General features: G+C 49.7%; 1 protein-coding gene across 1 annotated transcript in view; it reads right to left on the minus strand.

The window, feature by feature from the left end:
* LOC128946602 (sodium/calcium exchanger 1) overlaps positions 1-13,827 on the minus strand; it is a 103,518-nt gene that overhangs the window by 10,436 nt on the left and 79,255 nt on the right. Inside the window, exons 3-4 of the mRNA XM_054290504.1 lie at positions 2,565-2,671; positions 21-41 (exon numbers count right to left, since the gene is read on the minus strand). Coding sequence (XP_054146479.1) covers positions 21-41; positions 2,565-2,671 — 128 coding nt within the window. The remainder of the gene's footprint in view (positions 1-20; positions 42-2,564; positions 2,672-13,827) is intronic.

Raw genomic sequence — 13,827 nt, forward strand, 5'->3', positions numbered from 1 at the left:
GGAAAAATGAATGCGCTTACCAAGCTCATTCAACAACAGGGCTGTGAAGGAGACAGAGACAAACACAGAAGAAGAAAAGTAAATGAATAATGAAATCAAAAGGGATATCCACAGAAAGACACCAGATCCCAGGGCAGAGATTTCAGATCTGTAAAGCTGCAGGATACCATTAGTGTTAAGAGAAAGACACTAAACAGAAATGTTTCATGGGATTGTGGATTTAAAATAAAAACCACTGCAAATATGGGGTAGGTATGGGATTAGAAGACACGCTCCCAAAAATTCATTTTCCCCCTTTGAACTGTATGTGCAAGATCTTCCATTGGTCTCAGAGGCAGTTCTGCCCCGGGGGGGACATAAGATGTCCCATGTGCAGCAGCTACTGGCTTTGACCTCCTCCAGCTGCCTGATGGGGAGCAATGGCTCCGGTGGCAGCTGCACTTTTGGCACAGACAATCAGAGAAGAAAAGTCTGTGGCAAGGCTTGGCTCAAGGGTCTTCTTGCTTAATATTTTAGATATCCAAAATAAAAGAAAAAGCCTCTCCCTTAGTGCCCTGGTGGCTCTTGGGCCCCACCACAGCCCAGGGGTGACATTTCAGAGATGCCCTCGTCTCTCTTGAGCACAGGGCTCCTCCTGCCTCACTGCTTCTTGTACCAAACCAAGTACAAAGAAACAAGTTTAAAACAAAAACAGATTTTTAAATTGCATGGCCAAAGCAGCAAATAGCTGCTTTAAGTAGTCCCTTAAAGTTTTGTCTTGCCTTCCACTTAGTGAGCCAGTAAGCCTGAGCTTCTCTCAGGTTTCCCCAGTTATCTTTGTGACCAGGAAGATAAGAATTTTTTTCCTTTTCCTTTTATTTTTAGATAAAAATTTCATCTGGGATCTTCAGAGCTGGGGTCACAATTTTTAAACCTTGGATCTGGAAAGCATGTTTGCTCCTGCTGGACTTGCAAGGCTGAGCCCACACTGGCCCCTGTGGGCAAGGATGGAGCTGCTGAGTTGAGTCCTCCATATGTAACTTAATCCTGGCTGTACTGTCCATGCTCCACAGATGCCACCAGCACCATTTAATGACACAGACCCCACCTGCAGTGCCTGAGTCATGCCAGTGTCTGATTTTTTAGCCCAGCTTTTGTTAGGTAGTCACGTAAACCATCAGGGAAACTGATGGAGGGGATGATGCAGCTGACTTAGCACCTGAGCTGAAGAGGAACGTGCTCCCACTCAGTGTGGGGACCACTGAGGGCCCTCTCTGTTCTGATCAAAGAAATATTACAGCCTAATGCCTGCTGGAGGGAGAGCTGATGTCCCAGAAACTAGAAAGCAGCTCCAAGGCACACAGACTGAATCTTCTGCAGAGGCTTTAATAATGGTTCATCTCTTAAGTAACTCTAAAACTGCTTCTTGCTCAGCCACCAGTAGTGTGCAGAACCAGCTGTTGCCATTAATCCTCATTTAATTTTCTAGTAGAAAAAAAAATAGCATGGGAAAATAGGTGAACTCTGTCTTTTTGGGAAGTTTGGCATTTGGTTTAGAAATGTGATGAAAGAGGAAATTGTTTTTATTATTCCTGTGAGAAGCTATTATCCAATGCAGAGCCATGAAACTTCATTTGAGCATAACCTGATTTACCTAAACTGATTGCATCTCATGATATTACCTACTTGGGCTGTGATTTTCGTCTATTTTCGGATCCTAGTGCCAGTATAAAAAGGCTAAAATTACTGCTCTGGCCATGCATTTTATCTCAAGTGAAAGCTGTTTTATCTTCTGATAAAAATGATGCAGCGCTGCCCTTATTACTTGTCGAGGCTGGATGTTCTCTTGGATTAAATGAAGGCACAGCAGGGCAGCACTCCCAAAATGTCTCTGGGGGCTGGTGACACTCCTGCTCCGGGGTGGTTGCCAGGAGCACTCCTCGCTCCCTGGGCTGGGACGGAGTCCTCTCCAAACGAAAGAGAGAAGAAAACAGAGCAAAAAGGTGCAGCGGCCAAGCTTCAGAGGAGGGAGGGCAAAACGGCCAGGAGCCAAAGTGCGAGGAGAAAGGAGTGTGAGAGTAGGGAGACACAGAGAAAGCGGCAGCGCCTCGAGAGCTGGTCTGGTTTTACTCTCACACCTTTCACTCCTCGTCGTAGCCACACCGGGTCCCCAAGCACAAGGAAGAAACTGCACTCTTTCTCATACTCCTCACGGTCAAGTACTCTAAGGGTAATGAATTTCCTGTGGGAACACAAGACAGAGGCAAACACATGATTGGCATCGCACACACATGCAGGTCACGTCCGCCCGGGTGCTGTGGTGACAGAGATGGTTGGATGGAGGAAGGGGCTGCACATCCCCCCTTTGGGGCATATGGGGAAGGGCAGGAGCATCCTCACCACCTGGCCCAGGTCGTGCCTTGCTGGCCTGGGGACAGGCTGTGCTCAAGGGGGATGGGAAGTGGCCTTGCTCCTGCCCTTTTCCATAGGCACCGGGGATGTGAGCTCGGTGTTGCAGGTGCCAGACATGAGTGAGCCAGACAGGGACACACAGGCTGGGCTCAGCCCCGGAGCACATCCCCCACCTTTCTTCTCACTCATCTCCACCAGCCGGGGCTCCCCGATCTCTAGGTAGAAGGTCTTGTTTTTCTCATACTCCTCATCATCTATCACCTTGATTGATATCGTTTTGCTGGAACAGAGAAGAAGAAATAGAGATTCAAGAGTAAGGGGGGAAAAGGGAGGAGGAGAAAGAGGGAGCAGAACAGGAGAAGGAGAAGAAGGTAGAGGAGGAAGGTGGAAAGAGTAGGAAAAGGGGGCTGTGGACAGAAAACAGTGGTTTTGGTGGCACAGGCTGGAGGGACAGCACAGTCAAAAGCAAAGGGCAGGAGCCAATAGGCCAAGCGTGTCTCAGGATGGGCAAGGACCACAGAGCACCAGCAGCCTGCAGGTGCCATCCTCCCTGGCATGGCCAGGCTGGGCCAACCTTCCCCAGAGGTGTCTTGGCAAGACATTCCTTTCCAAAAACCTGTGGTGTAGAACAGCCCCTTGGCAGCTTGCACACATTGCATGAGCACAAGCACTGGGAACCAGCACAGACCAAGCCCCTGCAAGCATGATGCTCAAGCTTGGGCATGGAAGGGGCTCTGTCTCCCCAGGCTCAGCAGATTCCTGAACAACATCATGATCAGCTGCTCAGTTCGGGCTTTGGAGGCTCTGATTTACAAGCTTGAAAGGGATGTTGGAGTTAGGACTTTTTCTGTGAACGGAGTGCAAAGGAAGAATGGCCATTCTGGTTAGGGCAGGCACATGGAAAGCTTCACTGACGGTGGGATTTTGTTTCTTAAATTTTACTTTACAAGCTGCACGCTCTTTCCCAAGCCTTCAAGGCTTAGTCCTCTCCCATTAGAGAGCTGAGTAGCAGTGCCCTCTCACATGACCCAGGGGTTGCTGAATTTGCCCCTAGAACATCATCGGGCCAGGTCTGAAGGCCGAGTCACTGCTCAGAGCACAGCCACAAGCACACACCACAGAAGCTGAAAGCTTCACAGGAGGCTGTGGCCACCAGGAGAGAGATCTGCTTCTTGAGCCACTCAATGAAGTAAAAATAGAGGAAGAAAATTAGCACAGAGGTGTTTCAGCTCTTTTCAGGGACTCACAGAAACAGCTGGCTGAAAGCTGCTCACCAGAAGGTGGCCAAACCTGGGGAACAAACATGGGGTGGTGGACCTGTGCTACTGTGGTCCTTCCTACAGCAAAGCCAGTGCAAAGACAGCACAGACAGAAATCCAGCAGCCTCTGCTCCTCCCTGGAGGCTCTGCTCACTGTCCTGGCACTGCTGTGGGGACAGGACCTCCTCCTGGCTCTCATCTCAATCCAGACAAGGAACAGCACCAAACAAAAAGCCAAGGCAGTGATTGTAGTCCTGTGTCTGCTTCTGGCTGGGTTTGCTTTCCCCCCACACTCACCTGACAGCACTGCCCTCCTGTGAATGCTTTTACCTGAACCAGCTTTCCCACTGCTCCCTCCCTGCCCAGGCCTGAATGCCTTTTCCTTCACAGAAATGTTTCCCATCCCACTCCTGGCTCCTCTGCGCTTTCCACGGGCACCCAGCAGAAGCTGAAGCAGCCCCAAGGCTGCTCCAAGACATGATGAAGGAGGTTCTTCTGTTCCTGGCAGGTCCCAGCACTGAAACCCATAAACATGGACGAAAGCCACGCTCTAGGGGAGCGAAACTGAGGCCACACTGCCATGATTTCTGGCTTTCTCCTCTCCTTGCACATCTGCACTGGCCACCCAGAGCCCCTCTGCTAAGCTGACAAGTATTTGGCAGCAGGGCCAACATTTTCTACTCATTCAGGGTAAACACCTCAAGCACTCAGAGGAACAGCCAGGATGATTTCTTGTGCTGTTTGCTGTGAGTCAGAAGTGTATTAAGTTTGCCCTTCATGCTTTTAATGAAACCATTTACTCAAGAGCAAGTGATGGCTGTGAAAAGTGTAACAATGCAGCACGGCTCAGTGTAATTGTATTTTATAATGAATATCTGTAATAATTTGTTCACTTTGTAATTATTGCTGCAATAGGTTTGTACACAGGAAAAATGGTTACCAAGCAGGCAGCTGATCTTGCGTTGCGTTGATGAGTTAGGGGAAATTATCATGTATTAAAAAACTAATGAAGGATATAAAAATGCTCTCAGTTAAGCTTTCAAAGACAACCTGATAGAATTACCAGAATGGCACAATTTCAGAAACATTACTAATCAAATCAATAATTTTCCTGACAGCTCCCATTAAAATGTACACTGCATCCTGGCCTCATGCAGGAAAATTCCCCTCAGGAAAGTTAATTAAGAGAGGTGCCTTTTTAAATTCTGAGGGCAGCAGAGACATCAAGACATAAACTTCTTATGGGTGTACTCTGGCTTGCCATGTGTGGCACTCCTCAAACCCCACAAAATAATTCTCTCTCACAAACAGAAATCTGTGTGCCAATTAAAAAGGAAAATAAAAATCTGATGCTTAGGTACAGCAGCAATAGTACTTCACAGAATAAAGCAGATAACGGGGCTTCAAGTGCCACTGCCAGGAGGTGGTGGTGTTATGCAGTTTTCCAAGTGATCACTCCAGGGTGTGAACAAGTGCCCTGTGCTGGGCAGACTTGTGTGCTGCTGCTGTTTCTGCTGCACAAGGCTGCTGGGAAAATGGGTAGGCAGAACAAATGGCAAGTCTGCTCTCTGGGTGAATTTCCAATCAGCAAAAATTGCTGAGGCAAATTTGTCCCTGGGATGAGACTGCAATCCTGGAGGAAAGGATTACCTCCTAATGGTGTTTGAGAAACAGCAAGGATGTGAAAATAACACAGGCTATTGTTAGAGAGTGTCTGATCTCCATCCCAGCCTTCTGCCTGCCACAGGGCCCCTTCCAGGGTCCTGCACACACGTGGCAGGGCTTGGGCAGTGCAAAGGAGGAGGGCCAGACAACTGCACCTTTTATCCTGCATGCAGTAAGGACTGCTGGCTACAGCAATCTAGGACAGGCACTGGTGTCCCCCTGCTCCTGCTGGACCCTTCCACGTGGTCCCTGCTTCTCACTCCTCTCCCAGGTCCAGGGCGTGGTGGGAATGAGGTGGGGCAGAGCCAGGATGGCTGCCTGAGGATCAAAGAGCAGCCACAGCCCTGCCTGCAGCATCTGTCCCTGCATTTTCCCAGCTGGACACAGCAGGATGGGGAGACCAGAGCCCCCACAGCACAAGTACCTGCTGAAATTTGTATTTTAGATCTCTGTCTCCTGTGCCTCAGGGGCTCTTCCAGAAAAAGCTGTGACAGCGCATAACAGAAAACCAAAGGGACTCTTATTAGCACCCTGAAACCCCTCATGCTGTGTGACTGCAGGGCCGGGATCCACGTGTCCCAAAGCCACAAGACAGAGGGAAAAAAACAAGGGATAAAAGCAGCCTCTAAACCATTACACATTTTCTTCACCTTATGGGAATCTGGGGTCAATATAGATGGTGTTTCCAAGCTCCCCTTCTAGACAGTGGCCAAGAATCAGCTTTGATTTGGGCTGGTGTTTTTGCCATAACCTAACGTCTCCTGGAGCTGAGTATTTAAGCCAAACACTCAAGATCCCATGAGTGCACAACACCACAGCCTTTGGAATGGCTGGATTAGTTTTCCCTCTTTTGACCCTCAGTCGTGCTGCAGGTGGGAAAGAACAATTTCTGAAGAATCCTGGGGACAGAGGTCCTGTGTTGACATAAATCACCAGTCTTGAGACACCTCCCTGTTCCTTCCTCCAGTGATACCATGGGACAAGTTAGCAGCAAACCAGGGCTTGTGCTGCTGGGTTTTCCTTGCACTGGTGCTGGGTCCATCTCACCTGAGCTAAGGAGCCCTGCTCTGCCATGAGGACTGAGGGCATCCATGACCCATCTGTGCCAGAAACTGCTCTTCCCTGAGTCTGCAGCCCAAGCAATTGCTGAGGGAATGAATTTCATCCCATTTCCATATACTGGAAATCAAAGAGTAAACAGGTCTTGCTGAATTTCAGCTCCAGCTCTTCTCCTCTTGCAGACACCCAGCAGCAACAGGAGAGAGGTGGTGACTTTGTGGGCTCTGCCCTCACTCCAAGTCCAATGCTCTCCATCAGGACTTACTTTTCATTTCAAATCACGCTATTTCATTCACACTGAAGAGGTCTTTTATCACAGCATTCCCACACATAACCCTTGGTTACCACAGCCCATGGAAAAGTCCTCTTGGCTGGTGATGCTCTAGGGAAGAGCTGCTACAACAATGGACCATGGCAAAAGCAGGACAAGAAGAGAAGCAAAGCTTAGAGCAAAGTGCCAGCTGGGGAAGGCACCCTGAAAGCAATGCCATGAGTGTGCAGGCACAGGCACATATGCAATGAGCTAGAACAGTCTGGCACGGGGTGCCAGGAGCAGGACAGAGATCAACAGCAAAATATTTCTCTATGAGTATTTTTTCGACCACAGGAGAGAAGATGAGCACAGCATGGGGCAAAGATATAAGGATCTGGGACTCCCAGCTCTCCTGTCTGCACTGGACTTTTCCCTCAAGGGATCAAATGGCATCAGAAATGATTGATGAGGATTTTCATGGACCTTTGCATTCCTTTTGAACCCAAACAACTGCACAGTCATGACACACCTGTGAAAATGCTGAGTGTATTTGCAAAACTCCTGCCATTCCCAATCTCCACTGCACTGCTTAGCCCAGTGAAATGGCAGAAACCCCTCTCCTGGCTCAGGCAAGCAACCAGCATTGCAAGGACCACGGGAGCCTGGAGGGCAGCAGCAGCCAGCTCTGGAAAGATTCAGGCAGGACATGCTGGAGGACAGGGGACATCATCCAGGGCACTGCTTGGCAGGGCCAGATCTCCAGGAGCAGAGATGTCCCAAGTCCAGCTTTCTTTCAGAACCACAGCCGTGCCAGAGCTGGATTGGCCCAGAAGTTCTGCATACAGTCAGTAGTGGTGTCTCCAGTGGGCCAGGAAAACAACAAACACACAAGCAGCTGTCAGAGCAGGCAGTAACAAGCCTGCCCACGAGAACGTGGCATGCTGCTGCTGTCTGCACAGACACTTGTTCCTGAATCAACAGAGGGAATGATGCACTTCTGCAGCTTGTCACCCATCCAGCTTCCACTGATTGCCCAGGAGAGCCACAGGAGTAGCTTGGAGGATGTTCAGCTGCAGATTCACAGCTACAGCATCCAGGCTGGGCAGCCAGGAGTGGGTTGTGCTGCCTAAGCCTGGTGCTGCCAGCCCTGGTGTCCCAGCAGACCAGCACTTCCCACCCAGAGGGCCATCAATTAACTGAGGAACAGCCATGAGGGATACATGTTCTGGAGGTGACATTGCAAAGCCACATCCATCGGTGCTGCCTGTCCTAGCACGGGCTCCCAGACTCCCACAGAACCCTGCCACATTGATTTCTCATACATCTGCCTGTCAGCCACTCACTTAATTAGCTGAAGTTAGAGCTTGCCATGGGAGATGGGCTTGGGCAGCTCCCAGCCTTGCACAGGTCACTGGGCAGTGACTCTGCCTGTGCAGAGGGGCTTTGGGGCAAGAAAACTCCCAAATCATCATCATCATCATCACAGCTGGGCACCACCTGAGTCAGAGAGCAGGGCCACACAAATGGCCCCCAGTCACAGTGAGGAGCCTGGACCAGACCCCTGGGCATGGTTGGAACAGAGCACCAAGAGCAGCTTTCCTGCTCAATTTCCTGACAGATACTCGAGGAAGAAAGTTGCTTGTTGCTGGGAAGAAAAGGAGGTGATGGGGCTTTTCTTTCACCAGTTGACAACAAAATTGCACCTTATGGTGAGGAGGTGGCAGCCTCGTGTACAGAGAGGCACCCAGGTCCATGGTGGAGGTGTTTGTGCCAGCCACAGGGCGCGTGTGTGTGTGGTGGGGGACACAGGTGAGGGCAACGTGACACCTGCTCAGCCAGCACAGGGACAAACCTTCCTGAGGGACAGAAGAGGGGCAGAAATGGGCCACATTATGTGAAAGACCTAGTGCCACACCTTGTTCTTTTAGCTGCTCAACAGTGGTCTTTGGCAGAGGAGAGGGTCTGTCAGGGTTTCTGTCCCTGCTGATGGGTTCCCATCTGTGTAAGATGTCCCATGAGTCACCCACGCAGGATCCTTTGCCAAACCAAGCCTTGCTGACACGAAATGTCTGTACTTAATGAAAATTCTGCCTGCAGCACTCTGCAAACATGACAGGGAAGGAAAAGGAAAACCTGCCTGAAACGAAGCATGACGCATGCTTTGGGAAGTAGGGATGTGAGCTGATCTGATGTGGCAGCTTGGTTTGCTGGTCCAGCAGCCCAGGTCTGCACGGGGCTTCACACTCCAATGCCTCCCAAAATGATTGAGCAAACCAGCCTGGACACAGCACACAAGGGGAGGGGGAAGTGGAAATGGTCCCTCTACACCTTCCCCCCACCTCTGGAGCCAAAATTCATCTGGCTACTCTCATTTTCTTGTGTGCCTTTCCACCTCCTTCCCCAAGGTCTCCTGAATCCATCAGACCGCAGGGCTGTGTTGTCATTTCCATGTCTGCATAAACCAACTGCTCCCCTGGCCTCGGGATGTGCTGAGTTTAAATGACAACATAAGGCTCAAATACACAACACCGTCCTGCTCCAGAGCATCACCACCAGGAAAACCCTGGAACAAGATCCAGCCTGGTCTTCCCTGGCCTTGCAGAAACACAAGGCACGAGACGTGGTCTGCAGAGACAGGAAGACTGAGGGCTGTTGCTGCTCGAATAGCTGGGAGATGACAGGCACAGCTGATGCTCAGTGTCTCAGAAAATACTTTTTAGGAGCAACGATTGCCAGGTAAGATGATTTCACATGCCAGACTGAATGCTGCTTGACTCTCCTCCTAGGAAGACCATATTGAGAAGGATTTGTCAGATCAGAAATGTTTTTCTGGCAAATCCTCAATGTTTGCTCTGATGTGACTGTGAATTCTGTGCTCTGACTAATGCACTTCTTCATCCATCTGCCAGTGTCACATCTTGCAAGGGACCAGCTGGGTGAAGATGAATGGGACTCTCTTCATCTGCCCCAAACCAGTGCCTGAGCCTTCGGTCATGCTGAAATGTTTCCACAGCTCCAGCTGTGGCCTCCTCTTCCATGGCTCTGGATGTGGTGACACCAGGAAAAAGATGTTTTCCTGCTTTTTCCCAATCTCATTGCCATGCATGTCTAGTGATTATGATCCACAGCCCTTAAAGCTCCCAGAGTGCCTGCTGAAGGCAGGATCCCTGAGGAATCAAACAGGAGACCAATCTAGATCAGTGTCTGCAGCTCCAAGGACAGCTTGCCCAAAGAGTGCAATACCATTGATGACTAGGAGGGAAAACACATTTGATGTGAATTTGATCAAGAACACCCCCAGCAGCAATTACTTAAGGTACCCAGGAAAGCTGACAGAGTGGAAATAACTTCTCCCCTGGCTGTGCACAGCCCTGCCCATGCCAGCTGAAAACTGCATTAGTCCTGAAAAATCCAGCCTGTGCTGCAAGCAAAGGATTGACTGCCCAGGGCTCAGCCCAGCCCAGCATCCTTGCTCAGAATAAAAGCCTGAAAATCCCCCTTCTAAGCCTACAGGGTTAAGAGCCAAAATCTGGCATTTCCCCCTGGTCTGCCTTTCTGGGATTTTCTCTCAACTGACCTGGTTGGGCAGTCGGGTCTGTGGGTATTCCAGGCAGGTAAATAAGGGGACAGAAACTTGGCACACAATTGCTTCTTGCACCCAAATACACATCCAGCTTTTCTCTGCAGCCAGGTGCCTCCTCATGACAATAATTGCTCTCACCTTTCAAATAAATATGACTTGCTCTTCCCCGTGTGCACCTGGATAGTTGCCATGACAATGCTCCTCAAACAGAAGACATCACTCTTATTTATATGGCTTTTGGCCTCCACAAAATGAATTTCAATGAGCAACTGCCAGCAAAACAGGACATTTTTGCAGTTCTGTAAATCATTTAGCAACTTTGCCGAGTTAAACCTGACAAAAAAAACCAGTGGCGACCACCAGAAATAATAGGTCAATGTCTAACAGCATGGCTTCAGCATCAGGAATCAGGATTCAAGGAAGCCCAAAATACATGTGCTGTGCATGAACTGCTCCAGCATTGCCACTACAGCAAGACTTTGTATCAATCCTGGCAGTGTTTTCCTCCCAGAGAAGGCACATTTCAATTCCTGCTTGCCTGGGTTTCAGGGCGAGGAACAATTTCCCTTCTTATTTGGGAAGACACTTGACAAGGAGTCATGATTGTGCCCTGCCACTCTGCCAGGGCTGCTGACAGCCAGCTCTGCTGCTGGAAAAGCAGCTGCACATGGGAAAAGAAGGAGAAGATGAGGGATGCTCAGTGACAGCAGAGGGCATGCCACAAAAATTCAAACAGCAAACATCAATACAGAATGTGCAGGTCTGCTTTCAAGAGCAGCATCCACCATCATTTCAGCTCCATGCTCAGCCAGGCATGAGTCTGACTCCTCTTATTTGATGGCTGGCCCCAAAGATCAGGCTCTGCTTTTCCAGACACTCCTCTGAAATCCTTGGTGTGGTGACCCAGCAGCAGGATCAAAGCCTCCTGACGGTGTGACAGGAATAAACACTTGGCCATCACTGCATTCATCATCCCCTGCCCAGTGAAGGACTTCAAGACTTGGACAGTGGACTCACACTGAACTTTTACTAGAAGAAGTTGTAAGTTATCCTCAGCCAGGGTTCTAGGGAGGCTCAAGTGGAATGCTCACAATTCAGCATTTTAAGTGACTGGATGAAGAATTCACCCCTGGTCCAGATTCCCTTTGGCAAGTCCCCCGTGCTGGGACAGTATCAGAGGTTACCTGATGCTATAAAAGACCAAGTGAAGTGTCTGGGTCCCAGCACATGAAATGCTGTCATTACATAGGCTTGAAACATCAGGGATGCTCATTTCTGAAGACCATCATCCAAGCTGAGAGCCACACCCCAGTGCCTTGCTGTGCTGTCACTGTGCCACAAGGAAAGCCCTGTGAGGGAGGTGATGCAGATCCTGCATTCTTGTCCTTTCTATCCAGGGATAAGGCCAGCAAGCTCAGACAATGCCCCATAAAGCATCATCCACCCCCAGAGAGGGGCTGCTGCTGGGAAAATGCTGCCTTAAGCAGGGACACTGTTTGGACCATTAAGTCAAGAGATGACCCCAAAATCTCAAGTCTGCACTAATGGTGATGCCTCATGTATTCACACTGCTATTTTCATCCTTTGGGGATGGCTCTGGCCAAGGAAAAGCATGTGCTGGGGTTGAGTACCAGCAGTGGGGTTCCTTGTCTCCAGCCCAGCAAATCTGCAGACAGCTTGGTAGTTGTTTGGTTTGTTGGTTTCCCCGCCCTCTTCCTTTTCAATGACTTCCATCTCCAGAGCTGAGATGAACAAAATGTATCGGTTGAGATGGGATTTTTCCCCTGCCTTTTCAAACACCTCCAGGTCTTTAGGAATTGCCAGGAATGAATGCCTTTACCCCACAGAAACGGCTCCAAAAAGACCCCAACGTCCTCAGCAGGAGTGTGCAGGGCTGTGGGACCTGGCTGGAGAGTGCTGCCACAGCAGGAGCCATTCCCTGTCCCTGCTGAAGGGTTTTGCCACTCTGGTGGCTGCAGCACCCTGACAAGGGCCATTCCAGTGGAGCTTCCCTGCTGCTGGACACTCTGGAGGTCAGGAGCATGCAGGCAACTTTAGGAGTCACCATTCACACTGTGACTGACACACCACCTGTTCACTGCCAAATAAATTCAGTCGTGAAATACATCCCTCTCACCTGAAACTCGGGGCACAAAAACCCTTTGAAAGAGACACCAGATATCCTGAGGTCCCCAGTGATCCATGGGGTTAAAGCCTATGGTGGGAACAAAAAAGCAAACACAGGTTTGCCAAGGATCCCTCCCAGTGCCGAGATAGGCAGGAGACCAATCCAGTGAGGAGAATGAAAAAATTCTGCTTCTGTCTCCAGTTACCAAGGAGATTGTTCAAACAAAGCTAAAATAAGAGGAACCAAGTGGCCAAGAGAAACGTGAGAGTGGAAGAGCCACTTGAATGCTTTGTGATGGCTTAGCTGGGCAGGGTGCCTGTGATGGGCTCAGCCTTGCCCAGCAGCTCTTTCCCTCTTCCCAGGGGAAAACCTCCATATTTTGGTTTGCAGGTACCTGTGTGAAAATGGCCAAGAGCTTTTAAAAATGGCAATTGAGAAAAGCTCCTGCCCACAGAGGTTTCAGCCATGTGCCAGCCCCGTTTATGGCCATTGTGGCAGCAGGACACAGCACTCGATGGCCTCAGCCTGGACCTGTGTGTCCAGGCTCTCAGAGGAGATCTTCCTGTGGGAGCAAACTAAATCCAGCTCTGTGAGGGGATAAAAATTCCACCCTTTGTGGCCAGCTCAGCAGCTCCAGTGTCTGTCTGTAAGGTCAGAGGGCTGGCAGATACATGGAATATGGGATGAAAAATTCCTACTGCAGAGCCCCATGGACACACATGTGCTGGATTTGCTCCTGTAGCAGCCACAGGATCCCAGAATCATTTAGGTTGGAGAAGACATTTAAGATCATCAAGATCCACCACTAAAGATGAGAAGACAAGCACCACCACAATGTACAAGAAGACAGGGCTCTCTCCAGCCCCACCTCATGCCAGGGCTGCACAGGGGCTGCCTCAGGTCCAGCTGCACATTTCTCTTGTGCTGGGAACTGCAGATTTTACATGTAAGTGGCAATTCCCACACAAACCCCAGAGCCTGTAAGCTGCTGTTCATCCCTCTGCATCCCTTAGTTAAGACAAGGAGAGGGAAAAGTTCCCAGATGCTGTTTCTCCAGCAGATCCTCATATCTTACACATGCTCATCCGGATGCCTGATGCAGTCAAGGGCTGTGAGTTAAAGGCAGAGCCTGTTGTTGAGCCTGCCCACAACTTTCCACTATTTTAGAGTCTGTCTCAGCTGCTTGGTGCTTTGCCAGACTTTAGCCATTCAGAATGAAACTTTCCATGTAGAGTGGCCACTGCTGAGAGAGTAATGAAAAGCCCCACCGTCTCAGCTTTGGAAAAAAAAAGAAATGCTGTTCTGCCCATGCAAACTTTTTTTTCCCCAAACACTATATTGAGTAATTCTCTCTTCCTTATGCTTTGCTGCAGAGGACAAAACTTAGCAGAAGGATCTCTCTCTAGTGCTCAGGATGTGCCAATTTGCTTAAATTAGACCAAGTCCTAAGACTCTAAAAACTTGCAAAATGCGTAGGCTTCTTCAAACT

The sequence above is a fragment of the Melozone crissalis genome, unplaced genomic scaffold, assembly GCF_028551555.1.
Source record: "Melozone crissalis strain CALT ecotype California unplaced genomic scaffold, PUWL_Pcris_2 ptg000081l_1, whole genome shotgun sequence".
Lineage (NCBI taxonomy): Eukaryota > Metazoa > Chordata > Aves > Passeriformes > Passerellidae > Melozone > Melozone crissalis.